We start from the raw sequence: 22936 nt of genomic DNA on the forward strand, positions 1-22936 counted from the left end.
AGACACAACAACAATAATCAGACACACCTGGATTAATCAGTTTGTCCAATAATGGCAGACAGGAAACAAGGAGCTGGCTGAAGTTAAGGAAGTAGTGCAGCTGGGCATAAAGCCTATTACTTATGCTACGTACACACCAAACGCGGGGCATCGCGTTATTCGCTCTAGATTACTTACGGGATTTAACTTCGTGTCATGCCAATTTTTTGCTTGAGTTGAATATTTTTAACTTGGGCGAAGATACGTTTGAGGCGAATAGCACGTGTTTTCGCGGAAAACCCGCCGCCCATATCGCATCATTCGCATCGCCCCATGCGAGGATGCGTTTGTTCGCCCCTTTTCATTGACTTTGTATGTAATCTACTCGTTCAAAACGTTGAACTCGCGTCTGGAGTGAACCCACAGTTAGATCCAATAGTTTTGCATTGTACTCCTTGTTTCAAATTATTATGTCGTGAAATCTTAGAAGTGCAGAGCTTGTAGACTTCTGTTGTTTTTGTCACCCAATTCAAAATAATTACACAGTATGGCCGTGTCCAAAAAAGCCCCCTATAGCTTAACCTTATACACTATTCCCTACATTAGTCCACTAATATTGTTCACTGGAAGAAGTGAATGAAAATGAGTGAGTAAATTCGGACACAAGCTCGCCGGAAGTGCTGCAGTGCGGGCGCCATCTTTCACCAAGACACGAGAATTAATTCGGCGCAAGCCTCAGTAGACGATTATTGGTTGTACGCTCATTATTGAGGTGCATTGTGGGTCGAATAAGTGCACTCAATAATGTCCACTATGATTTCAGACGCCAGTAAAAATTGATGTTCCCTCAAATAGTGCACTATTTTAGGGTATATGGGGCTATTTTGGACACAGCCTATGAGCGCTGATGTGTTTTTTCACCCCTTTAAATTGTCGAGATATAATATGAATAATGTCTGACAGTGGGAAAAATTGCTTTTATCTGCTAATACTATAATATTATAATAATATCATTATTCATATATAATAATATACATAATATATCATAATATTATTAGCCTATTTATCGGTGCATCCCTATACATATCTGTACTTAAATGGTAAATATTAGGACCATTTCAAAGGATACTTTCCCACTAACAGCTATAGGAACCAATTTATGACCTTTTTTTCTGACAGTGTACAATTTACGTGAAGCTGCTTTCTGAGACAACATCCTACAAATTTCAACAGATTTAAAGTTATTTCAATGAAGTTAAAGCATAGTGTTAAAGTTTTGCTAAGCTAACAGCATGATATTATATTAACAGCTCTAAAATGACCGAGTCTGTGAAAACCCAGCTAAAGTAATATTTGGTAATAAAATCATCCTAAATAATGTAAAGCAGGGGTTCTCGACCTTTTCCAATTCAAGGCCCCCCCATTGTCTTCTACAAGATTTGAATTCCCCCCACTCATAATTTTTACCCAATAAAATATAGAATAGCTTGGCATAACTTGACATAACATCTATTCATTACAAAAATAACCGAACACCAACGGTACATTCACACGGGACAGAAGCGTTAACGCTTGACGGAAGGCTTGTCTGAAGGGTGGCAAACAGCCAATCACAGTGGCCGCTACCAGTGTTGTGGAAAGTTACTTTTAAAAGTAATGCATTACAATATTAAGTTACTCCACAAAAAAGTAACTAATTGCGTTACTTAGTTACTTTTCATGGAAAGTTATGCTTATGTTAATTTAAAGTTACTTTTGCGTTACTTTTTCTTGACGCTTGATCTCTTTCAGGCCTTGCAGGTGTTTTTATGATCGCAAAAATGTCAAGCTCTGGCCTGCCATCTCCGTTTCTGTTCTCGCTCATGTGTGTAATTCTACCTTAATATGTTCAGTTTAATTCAGTAAAAAAAAATTTTTTAATTGAATTAATTAAACTGAAAAGTAACTCGGATTACTTTTTTAAAAAAGTAACTGAAATATTAATGTGTACATTTATAAAGTAATGCGTTACTTTGCTTGTTACTTCAGGAAAGTAATATCATTACGTAATGCGCGTTACTTGTAACACTGGCCGAACACATGCTCCGGTCTTCCATAAACGTAATTGGCTGGCTCTGCATAGGGCATATGCATAAGCCGATCTGATTGGCTGACACACGCGTGGCTGCTTGAAAAGTTGAGAAATGTTCAAATGCTGCTGCGAGCAATGGCAGTGATGCGGCGCAGACGGATCCACAATTCAGTTCAGCAACACTTGACGTCACCCATTAAAAGTGAATGGGAAGTGTTAACGCTTACGCCCTGTGTGAACGTACCGTGAGGAATATCTTGATGTTTAGTTGCTTTAGCTTCTTTAAATGTTTTTTGTCCTATTCTGAATAATATAGGTCATCTTGAGTCCCCCTTAAAGTTAGGTGTGGTGGGCCCCGGCCCCCTGGTTGCGAAACACTGATGTAAAGAACAATCTGTGAATTTGATATCTTTAATGTTGACTAAGTAAGATCAATGACTAATCAAATCGGATGCTCCTCATCTCAAGCCTGGAGTTCACAGATAAGTTCACATATAAAGAAAATCATTGATTTGTAATAAAATGAAACTATTTTTAATATACAATCAATTTAAGTACACTAATCTCGCTTCATCCGGCACCCTGGATTTTTCATAGGGCTTGTTGTGATGCATTATGGGATTGCATGTGAAGGACCCATGCAATTCTATGCGCATCTATGATGCCCTAAAAATGTTGCTTTTGTAGGCAGCTCACTAGATTTTGGAACGGAGCCAGAGACACCGGTTACGACTGTTACCTTGTGCGCCTGTGCGAGCTATAGGGACACAGGAAGAAAAATAACACATGTCATTGACATGTTCTCACGTCAACACACATACAAGAGACACACTGCACCATGTGGGATCTGTTCCTGGTTTCCTACTGTTCCCTGAATGGAAGAATATCTCGAGACATTCAGGGCATTAATGGAGCTAAAGAGCTTATAGTTGGAATAAAACACAAACCACACACATGTACTGTAGGAGAAAAAATATAGCAGATAGGCAATGCAACCCTTACTAACCATGGTAATGCCAAAATACAATTGGTACTGTAAAGTCAATAACAAATTAATATTAATCAACTCCAAATTGTGCAAGAAGCTTTTATTTATTTATTTTTAAGACTGTTGTGGATTAAAACACCACACTTGTATTTTAGTATTAATATTTGGACAAAACTTGGCTTACCATGATAATATGTTAGGGACAGCTGCTACACACACACATTCATTGAAACATGATGCGACTATCATGTAATGTGATACTTACTGCGCTATCCACATAAGCTTCGGTCCATACTGTGTCATGTTCATGATCAATGACTTTCGGTCTGCTCATCACATGCAAATATCGCATGACGTTCTCCTGCACATCAGCCAGCGTTGAGATCTGGCTGAAATAACCTACACAAAAGATTCACAATGAGACAACGTACAATATATGTGTATCTCAATATATTTACATCCATGCATTTAGCAGACACTTTTATCCAAATTGACTCACAGTGCATTGATTCAGGCTACGCATTTTATCATTATCCCTTGGTTTAAACCCATAAGCTTTGCCTTGCTCATGCAATATTATTATTATCACTCCCATGTTGTTACAAACTTGTATAAATTTATTTGTTTTGATAAACAAGAAAGGAAGATATTTTGAGAAATGTTTGTAACCAAACCATGGACCCCATTTACTTCCATAGTATTCTTTTTTTCTATTATGGAAATGAATAGGATCCACGAATGGTATGGTTACAAATATTTCTCAAAATATCTTCCTTTCTTTTTTATCAAAACAAATAAATTTATGCGGTTTTACAACATGAGAGTGAGTAAATGATGACTGAATTTTCATTTTTTGGGTGAACTGTCCTTTTAAGGCACACAAACTTTTAACAATAAATTTGTCATCAGATTAAATAAACATTTAGTAAAGTGTGAAAATTTGGATATTAAGTTCATTAAGGATATTTTAAATAAGAAGAAAAATCTGAAATAAAATCAATCCATCAGTCATACGGTGCTTGATGATGCATAATAAAATAATATTGCAATAAAAAAACTCCTAATAGGGAGTCATTTTAAATGCTATTAAGTTGTTTAAATATTTTTCCTTTTCAGAAACTCGAAATTCCCTTCCTACACTGCAAAAAATGATTTTTAAGAAAAAGATTTCTTAGTATTTTTGTCTTGTTTTCAGTAAAAATATAAAAAATATTCTTAAATTAAGATGCTTTTTATTTATGAGCAAAACGACCCAAGAAAATAAGTCTAGTTTTTAGACCAAAAATAAATCAAATTTAAGTGATTTTGTGCATAAAACAAGCAAAAAAATTGCCAATGGGGTAAGCAAATTTTTCTTGAATTTAGTGTTTAAGAAAAATCTTCATGATTTTTTGCTTACCCTATTGGCAGATTTTTTGCTTGTTTTATGCACAAAATCACTTCAATTTGGTATTTTTGGTCTAAAAACTAGATTTATTTTCTTGGGTCATTTTGCTCATCACGCCCCCACGTCCCCCCATTTCCAGCCATCGCAATATATATTACAACCATTACCCAATCATGTTTCTTATTTTAAAGAATATAATACATACATATGAACATAAGAATATAATACATACATATGAAAAAAAAACATATGAAAACCATACAGCTTTCCATCTTCTGAGGTTATTTCTCCAATATTTAAATTAATTTGATTATGCCTTTAGCTACCACAAAAGTGTACTTTACTCTGCTTCATTTAGCACATTTTAATTTTAATTTATTCCTCAAGATTTAAATTTCTCACAAAATCTGCATTGAAAATATGTCATAATCAGGAATGCATTCACTATTAAATTAAAGCATTATACATGATTATGATAATTATATCTTAAGTATTATAATGCATTCCTTTATAAACCCTTAACCACATTTCAATTCATTTTGCTCTGCTGAAAATGTCCAAGCAGCATCACTGCAGTGGCTCCAGGTGCAGATCTGTATGTGTGCGTGTGTGAGTTTCTCATTCTGTGTCCAGTCATCCGTGCAGCGTGCACATGGGAGTGATCAACGCTGAGCAGCCACAGGAGCCGAGCTGACACGAAGAGTGATTTAGGCTGAGCTGAACTTTAACCTCTGCATGTCAGCTCCGCTAGCTGAGCCAGTGCCCGTCACACTCCCATCAGGAGCTCGACACCCGCGTGATTTCCTACAGCCGTCAAATCAATAAACCTACAGTGATGGGACGCTAACGTGCAAAACTGAACTATGATCTAACAAATCCAGCCAGGCTAATTAATAAACTAATTCATAGAAATTTAACTATTAAACAAACCTTTATTGGCACACGCCATCCATTTTAGGTTATCGGCAAATGCGGATTCACGACCAATCAGGTAGGGGAATATTCGAACCTGGGCAGAAAGAAAAAATATTTGTTGTTAAACAACATTCAGGCTAAAGTCTCATAATCAAATTACTGTATGAGATTAGGAGCATTAAAGTTTAATGCCAGTCAGCATTAATGGCATAAGATTACATTTTCACACAATGTTCTTTATATTACGCAGGATGATTTTATGTAGATAACAGACATATAGCTCACTTTTCCTTTTTGGCCAAAAGCATGCATATAGATTTTTGAACAAAGCCTTTGCCTTACCAGACCGGTCTGCACACACATTGACACAGCAGTTTCTCTGAATTTAAATAAAAAAATCTGTTCATTCCCCACAATGCAATTTCCAAATGTCAGTATAAAACCTGATTACTTGTTTGCTCAATGGAAAACAACCGCCTCGCCGCATTTACTTAATTACACAACTGGTGTAACAAATAAGCCTGGATAAATGTTTGCCATATGTTGTAAGATTTAGTAGATTTATGCGCTCAGATTCATCCGTCCACTTGTTCACACGAAGGTGGCGTCAACATACATCTGCAAAATTTCAATCTTACACTATCTTTTCATTTGTTCTTTCAATGTTCCCCTTTTTCCTCTTCCATTCCTCCATTTCTCAGTACATTGCTCCTGTCGCCTATGTATAAATGGTTTTTGATTCTAGCCAATACTGTGCGGTTACACCGCAGTGGGCCAGCGACAATTCACACACACACATTCAATCCACACACACTTACTGCAGGCTGTAAAAATGTATTTCATCCCCCACCGATTCGAACACGAGACCGCAGCCTTACACATAGGCTAGAAGTACAATATACGGTTGCAGTATTTTAAGAACGTATCTGGTACAATCTCAGAGCCGTCGGCTGTCCCCGGGGTCAGTTAGGTGACTGATTCAGCACTGCCGAGGGCAGGTACAGGTATGAACTATCTGAGTCAGTTTATTCAACATTTTTTAGCCCATGTTTGAAGATTGTGTCAAACACACTGGTGCTCTCAGCAACTCAATAAATATTAGCACACGCTTTCAGACAGAATATCGCCATAGGAATTAAACACAATTCCTCAAAATGTCAACTTTTCTCAAAAGGGAATTTATCCTGGAGGGGCGACTATATGTAAAAGTCACACACACACGCGCAGTCAGATATACATGGTTTACAGGGACAATTCCATAGACGCAATGCATTTTATAATGTATAAACTGTAAATTATATTCCCCTAACCAACCCCAGTCCCTATACCTCAACCATCACAAAAACTTTAAGGCAGTCTTTAATCTATGAAAAATGTACCATTTAGTAAGTTTTTTTAAGACGTTCAGTTTTCACATGTTTATAGCATTATAAAAATGTCATTATACGCTATTCATGTCCCTGTAAACCACATATACGTACCAACCCATGCACACACACACACACACACACACACACACACACACACACATACAGAGAGAGAGAGAGAAATTAAATACATGGGAGTTCAGAAATCTAAACCTAGTGAAAACTTTTCTGTTGTGCATTGCTTTTTAGTTTAACTCTTTCCCCGCCATTGACGAGTTATCTCGTCAATTAAGAGAAAACATTTCCCTGCCAATGACGCTTTCACTGCAAAAAACTATTTTCACGAAAAAAAATCGTAGTGTTTTTGTCTTGTTTTCAGGAAAAATTTCTAAAAATTCTTAAATTAAGATGTTTTTTCTTGATGAGCAAAACGACTCAAGAAAATAAGTCAAATTTAAGTGATTTTGTGCATAAAACAAGCAAAAAAGTCTTCCAATGGGGTAAGCAAAAAAATCGTGAACATTTTTCTTAAAAACACTAAATTCAATGCTTGTTTTATGCACAAAATCACTAAAATTTGATATTTTTGGTCTAAAAACTAGACTTATTTTCTTGGGTCGTTTTGCTCATTAACTCTTTCTTTAAGATATCTCGTCAATCAAGAGAAAATGCTTCCCCGCCAATGACGAGTTTTTCCGTCTTTCCACAATACCGCTATTATCCCTGAGCCCTTCCGCAACTTTTTAAACCGGAAGTATTGCCCTATGGCAAGCTGCTGCATGTCCGTGTCTGTTTTAAAGATCGCTCTGAATGGAAACTCTATGAAATGTCTGTCACAAAAATTGAATTATCTCTGCTTTTTGCTCAAAATGTGGTGTTTTTGCAGAAACCTACCCATATTCAAAAGCTGATTACAAAAGAACCACTGAAGGTAGGATGAAACGGGTTTTTTTTTTGTTTGAAAGCAGAGGGTCTGTTCTTTCATTTGGTATATTGTATGTTTATATATTTGAAGAAAAACATTTTCTGGAAGACATTAAACTTTTGTGAAAATCATGAAAAACGCTGGCGCTGGCTGGCAACTTTTTATAAAAACGCTGGCGGTGAAAGAGTTAAGAAAAAGCATCTTAATTTAAGAATTTTTTGATTTTTTTACTCAAAACAAGACAAAAATACGAAAACTTTTTCTTGAAAATCATTTTTCCAGTGTTGCTGACGAGTTTTTACGGTAATCTGTAATTCCGCTATTATCCACTAGGTGGCATTCTTACCCAATTTATAAAAAACTGATGCAAAAACAAATTTTATTTATTTTAAAATCCATGTATGTTTTGATAATAGTTTACAAAAATGCAATCATTTCAGCTTTTTGCTCAAAATTTGGTATTTTTGAAGAAACCATATTCAAAAGGTTATAAAAAGAGAACAAATAAAGATGGGATTACACGTCCCCCCCCCCCCCTGTATTCTTTGTTTGTTTGTTTGAAAGCAGAGGGTCTGTTCTTTCATTTGATATATCTGTATGTTTATATATTTATAGAAAAACATTTCCTGGAAGGCATTTTGTGAAAATCACAAAAAATGCTGGCGGGCAACTTAAAAAAAAAAAGGCGGGGAGTGAGTTAATAGAAACCTTTTCATTACAAATATAATTATTATCAACATAAACATTTGAAATGTTCAATAAAAAATGAATGCAACTACATTTGCAGGTTTAAATAGTTAAATAGTTATTCCTAAATTATACATAAAGCATACATAAAAAAAAATACATAAAGCATTATTTCGGACATCGGCCGATGATCAGTGCAGTGCAGATTATATTCTCGCAATCAAAATGACTTAATTGAAACAAAGAGTAAAATGCAAAACTAATAACGAGTACACTGTAAAAATACTTTGCTGTCTTAAAATTTTTTGTTAAATCAACTCACATTTACAAGTCATTTCAACTTACTATTATTTAACTTGACAAGAGATGAGTTGTTACAATTTATAAAATGAAGTTGACTTTTTTCAACTATATTTTATAAGTTATAACAACTCACCTGTAGTTATAACAACTCTCTACTTTAAAATCTAAGTTGATTCAACAAAAAATTGGTGGCAAAGTATTTTTACAGTGTATCTATAGGTATCAGTAGATGTCATTATAAGTAATTGAATGTATTGATGCATCCCAGATTAAAGTGTCTAGTTTTACCTTTCGATCAGGTAAGTTGTACTTGGCAAAAACATCATCATACATTTCAGTCGCTCCATCTGTAATCAGCATAATCGCCTGACTACATGTACTTCCACGACCAGTCTGATTAATCTGGAGAGAGAGAGAGAGAGAGAGAGATTTATTAAATACTAAAAAGAGAAAAACAAACAAAAAGTATAATAAATAGAAAAAAAACCTGTAAAATACAAGCATCAGACAGGGCTGGACACAGAGAGATTAAGAAGAAGAACAGACATGGCAGAGTAAGGAAGAGAGGTTATTACAACAATTTACTACAACATTCATAAATTCATTCATAAGAATTATGAACAAATTTCAACTATTAAATAGATATCACATAGCCTTTGTGAGATGTAATAACACATAAACCAATTCTGGTTAACAATAGAATGAATATGAGTATGGAACGTACAAGAAACAAACAAAAAATAATCTTCAGCGTGATGCATGCAGCTCCATTATCAGCAGTAATGAGGCTTTAACAGATGAGCTGATGTCTGTGAAAGAGCTCTGTAATGCATTGTATTCATTTTTCTAAAGAGATTTTGCGTTTCAATAGTAGCAAACTTGACTGGATGTACAAAGCTGAAGTTTGCAGTATTACAAACTTGCTTTCAATGAGTGGATAAATATGTCTAAATTAAATCTTTTTCTGTTTTGTTTCAATTTAATGTATTGTGTTATAATATTGTTGAGAAAAAAAAGAGCAGATAAAGCCAAATGTAAGTATTTCTTGCAAGCAACTGATTTGCTGCAAAACAAACTTTATGCATTATGGTAATAATCAAGCTTTACATACTGATTTTTGCTTTATGCGTGCTTTATAGTTTAAAGCCTGCTGCATCTAATTTTTTCTTTTTTTACTTTCGACCAATCAGAACCAAAAACCGCATGCGGTCATTTAAAGGGGCCGGACGCTTGGTTTTTACGATTACCATATTAATGGTCTGGCTCTAATGAATGTGACAAATACAGATATAACCCCCTCCTCCTTTCTGCCTCCTGTTTTCTCCTCCCCGTTTCTGCAAGAGTAGTCGTCTGAAAAAAGAGATAAAGGGTGCGCCTGGACTGACTTTGAACGCTATCTCGTTTGCAATTGCCTTCATCAGCTTATTAATCAGCGCTGCCAATTACAGCAATTAATCACAGCGAGAGATACTGTAGAGGTGTCGCTGCGAGGGGCGGTACAGGGAGATCACTGCAGCGTCGCAACACCGGCACAAACACACTTTTATAAGGGATAAAACGTTCTGATCTCATGGCTTTTGTAATCTTTACCCACCTCATTTAAGATTGTGAACGCCTCGCTCAGCGCATTGCCCAGCAGTCCGATTCCTTTGGCGAATAACTTGTCCAGGTGCTCTTTAAAGTGCTGATAAATAAGAACATGAGAAATGCCTTTCTGATATGTTTCAAATTCACTGAAAACGTGGTAATTACTGAAAGATTATTTGAGAAATGAAAGACATACATCTTTATTAGTGCTGTCGGCTTGAACTAGGGTTCCATTCAGACAGGGTTCCACATAATGAATCTCCTGGTTGTACTGAGAAAACACAGGAAAATATTAGACACTGATCAAAGTTGATCAAATGAATGTGTGATAAGTGTACTTAAGACTCCATTTGTAGGTATTAATGGGGTCAAATCGTGAAAATGTTTCTTTTAAAATAGACAAAGATAATCATAACCTTTAAAACCGAACACAACCTTAAATCTATTTCTTACAAAAGAAACTAAGAATGTCTTACAGAAGATGTTTTAAAGTCTCAGTTACAAAAAACTGTGTTTTTATAATTGTCAAAAAGATCAAAAATAAATTACAAAACTAAATGATTTTTTCTATTATTAATAATTTATGTATATATTTTTAGTAAACCACAAAGAAAAAAAATCTGACCCCTTAACAACCTTTAAAATACAATGCTAACTTACACTGTCAGAAGAAATGATCCCTGGCTGTTACTGGGGTGGTACCATTTCTGTTAACTTAACTCAAACCATTTAAGTAAACCGGTTGCATTAGACCATTTAAGTTTTAAAAGACATACATTTAAGAACTGTTAACTTGAGTCATGTGCATTTATATTTAAGTAGTGTGAACTTAAATATAAGTGCATAACTGTATGACTCAATGTGTTCAAGTTCACAGTACTCAAATGTGTTTTAAAACTAATGCAACCTGTTTACTTAAATTGTCTGCGTTGAGTTAACTTTTAGGTTTTACAGTGTAAAAGTACAACTTTGCACCTAAAGAGTTCATATTAGTAAATTATGGTTCTTTTCGATTCTAAAAAAGATGGTCTTCTCGGGTCTAAAGAAATGTACCCAACTGAAGCATAAATTATTTTTTTTAAGAAAGATCCGACCTGAGACAAACCCGGAAAATTAGACCAGAGTCCGACCCGCAATTTTTTTGCATTTAAAATTGATTGACAGGTCTGTTTTAACAAAATTAGCCTGACGCCAGCCACACAATGATGCCGCTAATATTATACCTGACTCGTGTCTAATGCACACATGAAACTTTTAGACCGAACCCGCTCAGGTCTCGGGTCTTACCTCCGGTTTTTAGATTTAGGTGGCCCCGTGAAGACCTCTACTTGGTACGGCTTACTTTTCCACTCCCTACAACAGGGGTTTTCCAACCTTTTGATGGCAGGGATCCCCACATGTGATAAACCTTTAGCCAGGAACCCCCTTCCTAAAATATACATTATGTGCATATTTTTTATAAAGAAAATTTTAACTGTGTTTGATAAATAGAAATTGTGATATTATAAAGAATAAGCTAATTGTTTACATAAATTATTGGCTACACAATTTTTGCTATTTCTTTTTTCTCTTTAAATTTTCTGGAGTCTTCCAGGGGACCCCTGGGAGTCCCCGTCCCCAGTTTGAAAGCCCCTGGTTCTTTTAGTACTTCTTTTAGTACCACCTTGGTTGAGCTTTCAAGCAAGCCATACTGATGCTAAAAACACTGCAGCTCACTACCAGCGTCATTGCCAAACGCAAGATTATCTCACCCTCGTATGGCGTTGAGCAAGTGATGTCATCATCTGTGCTTTGTTGTACACGTTCCCAAATTCCCTTTTTAGGGGTGGAAAACATCCACATGTGGAAAGTCAATTCCATCAATGTGCTCCGTTCCTCCTGTGTTGTGTGTTTGTTTGTATCACATTTACAATGATGTCTAGGCAGTAGAGGTGGCGTAACTACTGTATAACGATACGTCTATAAACCCGCCCACTTTCAAGTGGTACTAAACTGCAGCGGAACAACAAACTAAACCAAAATAAAGCGAGCCGCATCGTGCCGAGCCTAGTCGTACCTTGTAATAAAAAAGCACCACTAGAAGTACATATGTGGTACCTCAAAGTTTCATACTGGTAACAGATGTATACCTATCTGTACCTAAATGGTACACATATAAGGACCTTTTTAAAGGGTACCACCCCAGAGACCATTTTTGACAATTTTTTCTTACAGCATATCTAGCAAACATCTTTCCCTCAGATCAGCTCACCGCGATAATATTGAAGTAGTCGTCATCCCCCAGTGTGTCCAGTATGGACGCGACAGTCTGTCGAGCTATAGTGAGTCTTAGACCCTTCATACTTCCACTGACATCCACCAGAATCACAACATCTTTAGGAGACGTGGCTGCCTGGATATACCTGAGATAACAAACATCTGGATAATGAACTTCTGGATCTGGAGCTTCAATCTTCCAATAATGCCCATGATTTTTGGCAAATGGACACATAACGAAATGATCAATGAAATTAAGAAAAAAATTAAAATGCTGTAATTATAGATCGTACCATTTTCGATTTCTGCAGTCGAATGAAATGACACCATTTTCATCTGGATGCCACTTTACACCTTAGGACACACAGATATAGAGATTGTACTTAGAAGTGTACCAAGATCATGTGGAAATATGTGACCCTGGACCACAAACCAGTCATAAGTCGCACGGGTATATTTGAAGAGTTTGGTTCCAAAAACATTTAAATGTAATATATAATAACATTAAAAATTCAAATCCATAATTGGATTTTCAAAAATTTTATTGCATTTTGTGGAAAAAAAGTTTTTTTAAATGCTTAAAATTTATTGAATCAATATATAAATGTGCATTCATCTTTGCCATGTTATATTCATTTAGTTGACTAGTCGTATACACTGATTAAAAAATAAACATTAATGGTATTAATCAAAACACTTTGTCATATTAAGAACACTGTCATTGCTGCTGTCATCCTTGAGAGGTCATCGCTGAACTTTTTTGACAGCGATCAGCTGTAAAATGGTTTGGTCCTGCTCGATTTTCGTTGACTTCGAGGGAAATAATGTAAAGTTTTTCATAAGATCTTCTGGTGTCATTGTGTTAGCATGACAGAAGCTTGATGCTGTCGTGTGAGAACAAGCAACAGCCGACATTTTTCTGTCGCCCGAGTGCCTCTAACGTAAATTATTCGATTTTGATAGCTTACGTTTCTTCCCCACCACAAAAAACCACCACAAGTTTAGCAATGCCATCAAAAGTATTATTTTGTTTTGTTTTTTCAAAGCGCCGCCATTATGGTTTACTAGGGGTGTAACGATTAACCGTGCAAATGCGCGTTTTCTCAATGAATGAAATGAATGAATTACGGTGAAATCCCGGCACATCCGAACGCCAGGGGGCGCTCTCATGCAGAAACTCCCTTTGTGCCACACAAGAAGTATCATTGCAAACACTATTCCAGGAAATGTCTACATATTATACGCTGTTCTTCAAATTGTTTCAGGTATTTTCATGATAATAAAGAATATTTTGAATGATTTTGCTTAACGATTGTTGCTTTTTTAAATGCACGTAATAAACGACTCCGACTCATAATGATTTTAGATTGATAAGGACTTCCTATTGTCCAAATGCCGTAGTACACGCACAAGCTGTGCATAAAACAAAGAATCGCAGCCTTGCGATTCAGAATTGATTTCAGACAGGCATTTTTAATGGGGACCGCGATTGAATCGTGATTGAATCGTTACATCCCTATTAATGCGTGGAATGGTGCTTTGTGATTGGTTGAGCGGATTCTGCACAGAAGGAGGACTTGCGTTTGTCACGATTTGGTACAAAGGGAAAAAGAGGACAGAATAACACGGCGGATATCGGATTTTGCGTAAAATGTAGAATTTACTTTTTAATACTGACCAGATACAATACTGATTTTGGTGGTAATTTTTTTTTAAATGCCGTTTATCGCGTTTTGGAACCAAACTCTTCATTTGTAGAAACAATACATTGTATGGGTCAAAATTATTACATTTGTTTTAATGCTTAAAATCATTAGGATATTAAATCATGTCCCATGAAGATATTTTGTAAATTTTCTATACTGTAAATATATCAAACATGTATTCATCATTAGTAATATGTGTTGCTAATGTCTTTATTTGGACAACTTTAAATGCATTTTTTTCAGAATTTTGCACACTCATATTCCAGATTTTTTGCGGCCAAATATTGTCCTATCCATACATCAATGAAAAGCTTATTTATTCAGCTTTCAGATGATGTATAAGTCTCAATTTTAGCAAATTAACTCTTATGGCTGTGGTCCAGGGTCACATATTTAATATGAATGAGTTTCACAGATTGACAAATATTTTTCTATTAATTGGAATAAATAGTTAAAAAACAATATAGGGTGTATAACTAAAATACAACTGTTGTATCTGGGTATTAACCATCACTGTCATTAAAACAGAAATTTAATTTGCAAATGGATTTCTCATAAGTAATAACACTAAGTAACAATTACTTAACCAAAAACTGCTGTTATACAAATAAATCTAAATCAAGATTTTAATGTTGTATTTTGTGCAGACTCTTTAGTTAGAAATTGAATCTCTGCACATCTCTGCAGTCGTGTTCTCCGCCATCTGTTTAGCACAAATAGCTCATCTATGTAAATTCAGCATAATATTACACAATGTAAATGTGCTCGAGTTACAGGACTCCAGCAGAGGCTTTGATTAATGGAATGCATTTCCTTTATGTCCTCTCTGGTGGTCTGTAAAATTAAAACATTAGCAAAATCAGCCAGTTTGATCCTCATCAATTTCGGTTCTGACATGGTGTACACTTTACGCACCTGGGTATTGTCTGAAGAAACCTTTAGCGCTTCCAAAGTACTGCCAAATAAGGGATGGGTCTCTTTTGTAGTTATCCACGAAAACTTTGTTTAACGCTTCAGACCAATAAACACCATTAACAATGTCAGGGTCTAAAAGAATTGAATAGAGAGAGAAAAAGAGATATTTATTTAAAGCATAATTAGCAATCATTGTTTTAATTTGACGTTTAATTCTTTATTTATTTATTTATATCCATCCATCCTATAGTAATTCAACCTGACTCCATAAAAACCTCTTTGTCCTTCTATCTCACCAAGTGATGTCATTGAAAGGCCATTATGGGCTCACACAAAGGGACGATGTGCATCCAGCGTCCATGAGCTTCTCTATATCTCAGAAGTACAACTGCTTTAAGAGTGATTACTCACCGTGCTCTTCACCGGGGCATTGAGCCCTTGGCTTTGTTCACTGTGGTGTCCCCAGGTAGTTATTGACCCATAGAGCTGCACTGACACTGAGGAGTCTGTTCTTGGATCAGTAACTTCAGAATGACCTGAGGTGGTCGGCTATTACCACCGATGGTGACACATCAACTTCTCTCTCTCTACCTTTCGTACAGCAAATCACTTTCTATCGGGAATTTGTGTCTCATTTAAATATAAATCTTTTTAATCAAATTACTTGGTTAATTTGCACAAATGGCCTCACTTGTCTTTGTCTTTTAAAGGGATAGTTCGGCCAAAAATGATATTAAACCCATGATTTACTCACCCCCAAGCTGTCCGAGTTGCATATGTCCATCATTTTTCAGACAAACACATTTTCGGATATTTTAGAAAATGTTTTAGATCTTTCAGTTGATTAAATGTAATATTACGGGGTCCACGTCCTTCAAGTCCAAAAAGGTGCATCCAACCTTCACAAAGTAAATCCAAACGGCTCCAGGATGATAAACAAAGGTCTTCTGAGGGTAATCCGCCCGGTGTTGTTGTAGAAATATCCATATTTAAAACTTTATTAACCATCTTAGACTCCTCTGTATTCAGGAGAGAGTATTAGTGTAGTGTACGCACTTTTCTTAGTGACGTATGACAAATTCGGAGGGCGGGGGCACAGAGCAGCACCAGAGTAGCCTCCGTAGGCTGCGAAAGCTCTCATCCTGAATGCGGACGCGACTAAGATGGTGGCGCTACCGGAAGGTAGTTATTTACGTTAATAAAGTTTTAAATATGGATATTTCTACAACAACATCGCGCGGATTACCCTCAGAAGACCTTTGTGTATCATCCTGGAGCCGTTTGGATTTATTTTGTGAAGGTTGGATGCACTTTTTTTGGACTTGAAGGTCGTGGACCCCGTAACATTACATACAGTATAATCAACTGAAAGATCTAAAACATTTTCTAAAATATCCGAAAATGTGTTTGTCTGAAAAACGATGGACATATGCAACTGGGACAGCTTGGGAGTGAGTAAATCATGCGTTTAATATCATTTTTGGCCAAACTATCCCTTTAAGTCATTAAAAATGACACATAAAACCAGAAGGTCAGGGTTTGGCTGATTAAAGCTGCAGTTGGTAACTTTTGCCTCTTTATCGCCATCTCTGTTTGAAACAGGAAATTTCAGGTTACCTTACACCTTTAAATTTAAAAAACAGACATTTGCCCTTCGCTTGGACTATGGTTGAAAAACTTAATAACTTGTTTTGCTCTTGAAAAGCTTATGTAATAAGAAAGAAACCCTCTGAATTTTTTTATATCTGGAGAATGTTCCTAGATTTTGTTAAAAATGGAGATATCGAAGAAGCTTTGGATGTGTGAAATTATAAAATGTAAGATGTGGTTTATTTATTATATAAGTTTAGTTTCATGGCTCATGTGAAACTTTCACGTGCTCACGTAAAACTTTCATGTGCTCACGGCAAATCTTCATGTGCAGAATTTTTTTTAAAGTTTAGTTTCTAAACACGATATTTTCACATGCGCACGCGAAACTAAACTTTATTTAATTCTTGCTCCATGTCCCCTTAGGGGCTCCGTAGTATTTTATTAATTACTTATTTTATTTTTAAATCCTGCCTGGGGTAAGGAGTTATGGAGTTTTTCTGTTCTTAATAGTTTGTAAAATCTCAATAAAGACATGTTCTTATCGAGCCCCTAAGGTGACATTGGAGTAAAAAAAATCTAAAGTTTAGTTTCATGTGCTCACGTGAAACTTTCATGTTCTCACAAGAAACTTTCATGTGCTCACGCAAAACCTTCATGTGCAGATTTTTTTTTTAAAGTTTAGTTTCGCGTGCTCACGTGAAACTATCGCATGCTAACATAAAACTATCGCACGTGAAACTTTCGCTTTTACGTGCATGCGCGATAGTTTCACGTGAGCACGCAATAGTTTCATGTGAGCAAGCGAAACTAATCTTAAAAAAAAAATCTGCACATGAAGGTTTCGCGTGAGCACATGAAACTAAACTTTATTTAATTTTTGCTCCATGTCCCCCTAGGGGCTCCGTATGTTCTACAAAGAAATATACAAAAACAGGCAATTTACTGCAAAATCTAACCTGACAGAACAAGCTTATATAGTGAATCGTGGTAAGCTATGGCGACCATTGATTGCTCAATAACACATTTTTGTTTATTTGTGGATGTAACTTAAAGGGCACATATCATTAAAATCTGACTTTTTCCATGTTTAAGTGCTATAATTGGGTCCCTAGTGCTTGTATCAACCTAGTAAATGTGAAAAAACAACAACGCAGTAACTTAGTTTTGGTAAACCATTCTCTGCAAGCATGTGAAAAAATAAGTCATTGAAATTTGGCTCCCCCTGTGATGTCAGAAGGGGATAATATCGCCCCTTAATCTGCACTTTCCAACCACAACATTGTCGTTTAGTGCAGAGATCAACTCATTTACATAAAAAAAGGATAAAAAGCGCCCAAAAGCGGCACATTTTTGCCTACACCCACAAAGTGCCAATTTTAACATGCTATAATAAATTATCTGTGGGGTATTTTGAGCTAAAACTTTACATACCTTTTATGGGTACACCAAAGATTTATTTGACATCTTACAAAAATCGTGTGAAATGCCCCCTTTAAAATGGACGTTTTGTTACAAAATGAGTTTGTTTACCCAAAAGCTTTTTATTTTGGAAAGCATGTCAGGCCTTCAAGAGAGATCAGTCACATGACACACACAGATAATCCGTGTGCCCAGAAAGGATCACCCATGTGCCAAGATGGCAGCATCCAAGTGCCGTGTTTCCAAACCGCTGCCATTGGGATGAATGGCAATGCTAACAGATTTCTCTACAGGCATTATAATCAACAAGCAGAATCATACCCCATATCCCAAATGCCCAGGTTAAAGGATGTGTCACCTTTATTGTACATGTTGGTTGGCACCTGCACCACGCTGAGGCTGAGGTTGACGGACAGGTTATTAAAATGATCGTCTGGCTCCAGGAGAAACTCTCCTCCGAGCTCCACGCTGTTCCCATCTTCATCCACCTCGTTTATCAGCACCGCGTTGAAATACTCGTACTGTACAGAAAAAGCACAAGACGGTGAGTTTCCAAATTTCTGGTTGAAACCTTGTTGAGATCTTTTCTGAAACTATGATGTTAAAAACACTGAGATATGCATAAGAGGCATTAAATTGATACAGTCAAAAAGGGATGAACCAAGCATGTTGGGGTTGTAAATTAACCTGTTTTAACCCATGGTTGGGTCACATATAAAATATCCTGGGTTAATTTAACTCATCCTTTTGGTTTTGTCCCTTTTTGACCCAACCATGGGTTGAAAATAACCCAGCATTTTTTAAGAGTACAGCAGTGATTGCATTTTGTCTAAAGGTTTTTTTATTGTACAGTAAAGGATTGACTTTTAAAATATTGATCGAAAAAGATTCATAAGCACTCTAACCGTCAAAACTCTTAAAAATGTTGCACGGATACATAACACGCACATGTTTTATAACTCATACACTGTGTGTTGGCACCAACCTCTGTGTTTGATCTATAAAGGATAACTTTTGGTCGTTGCGTGATTAAGCGACCGCTCACTGTACTGATCCAGGGGTCATTTTGTAAAAATGGGCGATCTATCTGTAAGCTGAATGTACAGTAACACCTAGTGTTTACCGTTAAACTGTGTGTGTGTGTACATTGGACTGCTGGGGAAAACGCTCGTATTGGGTGGATGGGGAGGGGGGCATCACTACAAAGCCCAGCAATGACAGCTCATACCACGGCTGGGCGATCCGGTGATACACCCTTGGGGAAGCGGGAGGGGGGTGTAGTGGAAAGGAGCGATGCGAGGACGAAGAAAAACGCTCCACACTCAGCATTTCTGACAGCACTGCGACAAGCGTTTGAGGGTTATCAACAAACAACAGGAGCAGGCGCTGAACGCGTGGCGGACCCCTGGTCTTAATGTGTTGTGAGTCAGAACCGCTCATTCAGACCATTTTATCCAAACCTTTATAGCAACGTCTGCTGGAGCATTTACTAAAAGGTGCTGAAGGTTCTTCATATACCCAGTCAATGTCACATCCTATTTCTTTTTGTTACTTTTAATTTTTTATACACAAAATTGTATTTTGTATGTCTTCACATCCTTGCTGTAAAGATGTCAGTAGAAACGTTGACACAAATTATTTTACTACTACATTAAACTTAACCACAATTAAAAATAAAACAGAAGTGCAAAAGTATGTGCAGGTCTATATATTTTTATGTTTAGATTATTAAAAAATAAAAATGGAGAAGTGATCAATTTTTACAACAAAAATGAAATAAACATTATTGGGTTTAATGTACTGTTTAGTCACTGTTTAACATTCAATATGGCTAGTGATTTGTTGTTGTATAAAAACTACATGAAGAATAACTTGCTGCAAACTGACTCTTTCACTATAATTAGTTACATGGATGGTTTATGAATGGTTTTAAATGTTATCCAATGCATATGAGAATCATTTTTGAAGGGGGATACCATTATTTTTAACGTATTTTGCTTCAGTGAATTTTCCATTTGTCCCTGAACAGCGCCGACGGCCAACGTGGGGCCATTTATCTTAGTCGGAGTGTTAAAGCCGGAAGGGGGGGGGGGGGGCTTTCCAACACATAAAAATATATATATATACTGTATATATATATATGGTGGAGGTCATGTATTTTTGCACAGAGCAGGGTCTTTTACTTAATTTACTTTACATTTACTCTATTATTAAAATAACATTTGATTCTTTTTATGTTATTGTTATTGCATTAGGTTGGGGCTCTTAAGGAGATTTTGAAAGGGATCTGTCCATGGTCCTGAAATCTTTCTTTAAACTGTATTGTAAATAGATACAGAATATAAATACATCTCTTACCTGTAAGTCTGGGTTCTCCTCGTGCTGTAGATGAGCCTCCTCTGCGGCTTCTACAAGCCTCTAAACATGATTGACATGACAGTGAGAAACTCAGCAGAGATGATTGACAGCTACATGCAGATACTGTATGTTTCTGATAGGCGTATAGCCTCAGATTTTAGACATTTGTATATTATCCCTAACTATGTTTTCATCCATTTCATTAATATATATAATACATACAAAATTACATTTTAAAATGCTTACAAAATTTTGCCTCTGCTTACATTTAATATAAATGAGCATGGACTAAAAGATCAACATTATTGCGCACACACACTACTGTATTTGTAAAAAAAATTATGTTATACTGTATTAAAGTTATTAATACACCTACTACAGGTTATTTAATTATATACACGTGGCGGCACATAATGTTGCGCGCACGTGTGTGCGTGTGATAGTGACACGCAAAAGGACAGTGTATTTCTTGTCGTCATTGAAAAGTGCTGGCTTGCATTCTTGGCTACACGGCGGTATAATTGCTTCCAATCCACAAAGCGCTTTAGGAAAAATAATTAATATCTGTCGCGTTTTGAGGAAATTATAGCAACATAAACAACAACAAGGCTTTGTGCCAACTTCACAAACACCCTCTAGAAATATAAAAGCTAGCTGCTTGGTGAAAAAATGAAAACGATGGGAGCCTATTTCAGAAAAAAAAACCTTTTACTGAAATTGTTAAAAGACCTTTTAAACAGGCTAATACAAGCTATTGGAATAAATTCACACGTAGGCGCTATATTATTATTTATCACTTTAATATAGATTACATATTATCACACACATCGTTTTTATAAAAAAATTAAAATGTAGCACCTTATTAACAGATTCTTTTAATAGAAAAATAAAAGTGTAAAATTCCCCAAAGTCTTTGTATATAATTCGCAATTTAGACAAACTAAAAACCAAATGTACCCTATCAAATTACGCATTGCATTTAAAGAATATTTTAAATTTAAATAAATAGAAATTTTGCAACAATACACTTACTCTTGTAAAATAAATACACCATGCCTTCAAATCCGGTAAATGTGCACGTTTATTTCGCATAAATATTCGTGCATCTATTTTATAAAATCTGTGTGTGGTAAACTACAAATGCATGAGGTGTAATTCAAGCCGACTCCATTGCATCATAAAGTTAAATGAGAATGGCAGTATGTATCTGCAGGAGTTAGATAACACTATCTCTCCGACACACTCCACACACGGACAATGAAAGGCTCTCTCTCTCTCTCTCTCTCTCTCTCTCTCTCTCTCTCTCTCTCTCTCTCTCTCTCTGTCTCTCTCTCTCTCTCTCTCAAAAAAAAAATTTAAGGTAGTAACGGGAAAATCTATACTGTATGGTATTCTATATAGAAGGAAGAAGCTTTATTCAAGATGCGTTTTATACGACGGTCTGTCGTTGCGCTTGGACCCAAGGCAACTTACTGTATGGAGACGCTAAATTAAACTATTTAAATTGTAAATAATGCACACATGCATGTGGCAATACAGATTAGGATTAAATAAAGAAAAGTTTTGTGTTTAATATGGTTCTATTTTATTTATGCCTAAAATAAGAGTGGACTCACTCGTGTGGCCTCGGCTTTCTTCCGAAACATTTCTTCCATATTCTGAGCCATATTTTTCACCAGTTTTGCGCCATCGATGTCCTCTATTCGCACCGATTTCTCATACTCCTTGTATTTCTAAAGAGAAACAAAAAGTGTGGTTATACAACAAGCTTTATACACAACCAAAAGCGTTAAAACAGTAAAATTGAGGCTGAAATAAGAGAAATAGCCTACAATAGCTTTATAAACAAAATGCACACCAACTAGCATATAAATGTGTTTCCTGGATTAACAGCAATAAATAAAAAAATAAAATAAAAGTATTCTGTTGTTAAATGCAAAGAAGCACATTTGGAAATATTACACATATCTAAAAAAAAAATAGATAAATAAACTTTATAGTGTAAATGCAGTGGTTTTTAAATTGCGCACGAAGTTAAATACGGATTGGTAAACTTATTCAGATAAATAAACGCTCTCTGTATTCTAAATTAATCTATATATTTTTATATATTATTTATGCTGTGTGTTTATTATATTAGGCAGACGATCCTATGTTTGTGTGTGTTTGTAAGCTTAGGCAGAAAATCCTAAAGGCAATACATGAAAAATATTGTGCCAAACTATATTATATTATTTATATAGTAAACTAGTAAATAATACAGTAAACATATCAGTAAAGAAGACACTTTACAATTTACTATAATAAATACTATAGTATATACATGTGGTCTTTATCAAATCCAAATAAAAAACAAAAAAGTCACACAGTGTCATCTGTATCAAATTTCAAAATGATCCTCAATCCATCTAATCAATACATAGATCTTTAACCAAATGCTAATGATTTCTAAAAGGCATAGATAAAGGTAGTTAACCCAT

At 35.8% G+C, this 22936-nt stretch overlaps 1 protein-coding gene across 2 annotated transcripts in view; it reads right to left on the minus strand.

Moving 5' to 3' along the window:
• Nucleotides 1-22936, minus strand: part of cacna2d3 (calcium channel, voltage dependent, alpha2/delta subunit 3) — an 86714-nt gene that overhangs the window by 58124 nt on the left and 5654 nt on the right. For both annotated transcript variants that reach the window (XM_073811830.1, XM_073811829.1), the window contains exons 3-14: nucleotides 22073-22189; nucleotides 20457-20516; nucleotides 18457-18619; nucleotides 15087-15218; nucleotides 12759-12819; nucleotides 12461-12611; nucleotides 10406-10480; nucleotides 10217-10306; nucleotides 8911-9024; nucleotides 5356-5434; nucleotides 3304-3437; nucleotides 2790-2807 (exon numbers count right to left, since the gene is read on the minus strand). In XM_073811830.1, coding sequence (XP_073667931.1) covers nucleotides 2790-2807; nucleotides 3304-3437; nucleotides 5356-5434; nucleotides 8911-9024; nucleotides 10217-10306; nucleotides 10406-10480; nucleotides 12461-12611; nucleotides 12759-12819; nucleotides 15087-15218; nucleotides 18457-18619; nucleotides 20457-20516; nucleotides 22073-22189 — 1194 coding nt within the window. The remainder of the gene's footprint in view (nucleotides 1-2789; nucleotides 2808-3303; nucleotides 3438-5355; nucleotides 5435-8910; nucleotides 9025-10216; nucleotides 10307-10405; nucleotides 10481-12460; nucleotides 12612-12758; nucleotides 12820-15086; nucleotides 15219-18456; nucleotides 18620-20456; nucleotides 20517-22072; nucleotides 22190-22936) is intronic.

The sequence above is a fragment of the Paramisgurnus dabryanus genome, chromosome 14 (genome assembly GCF_030506205.2).
Source record: "Paramisgurnus dabryanus chromosome 14, PD_genome_1.1, whole genome shotgun sequence".
NCBI lineage: Eukaryota > Metazoa > Chordata > Actinopteri > Cypriniformes > Cobitidae > Paramisgurnus > Paramisgurnus dabryanus.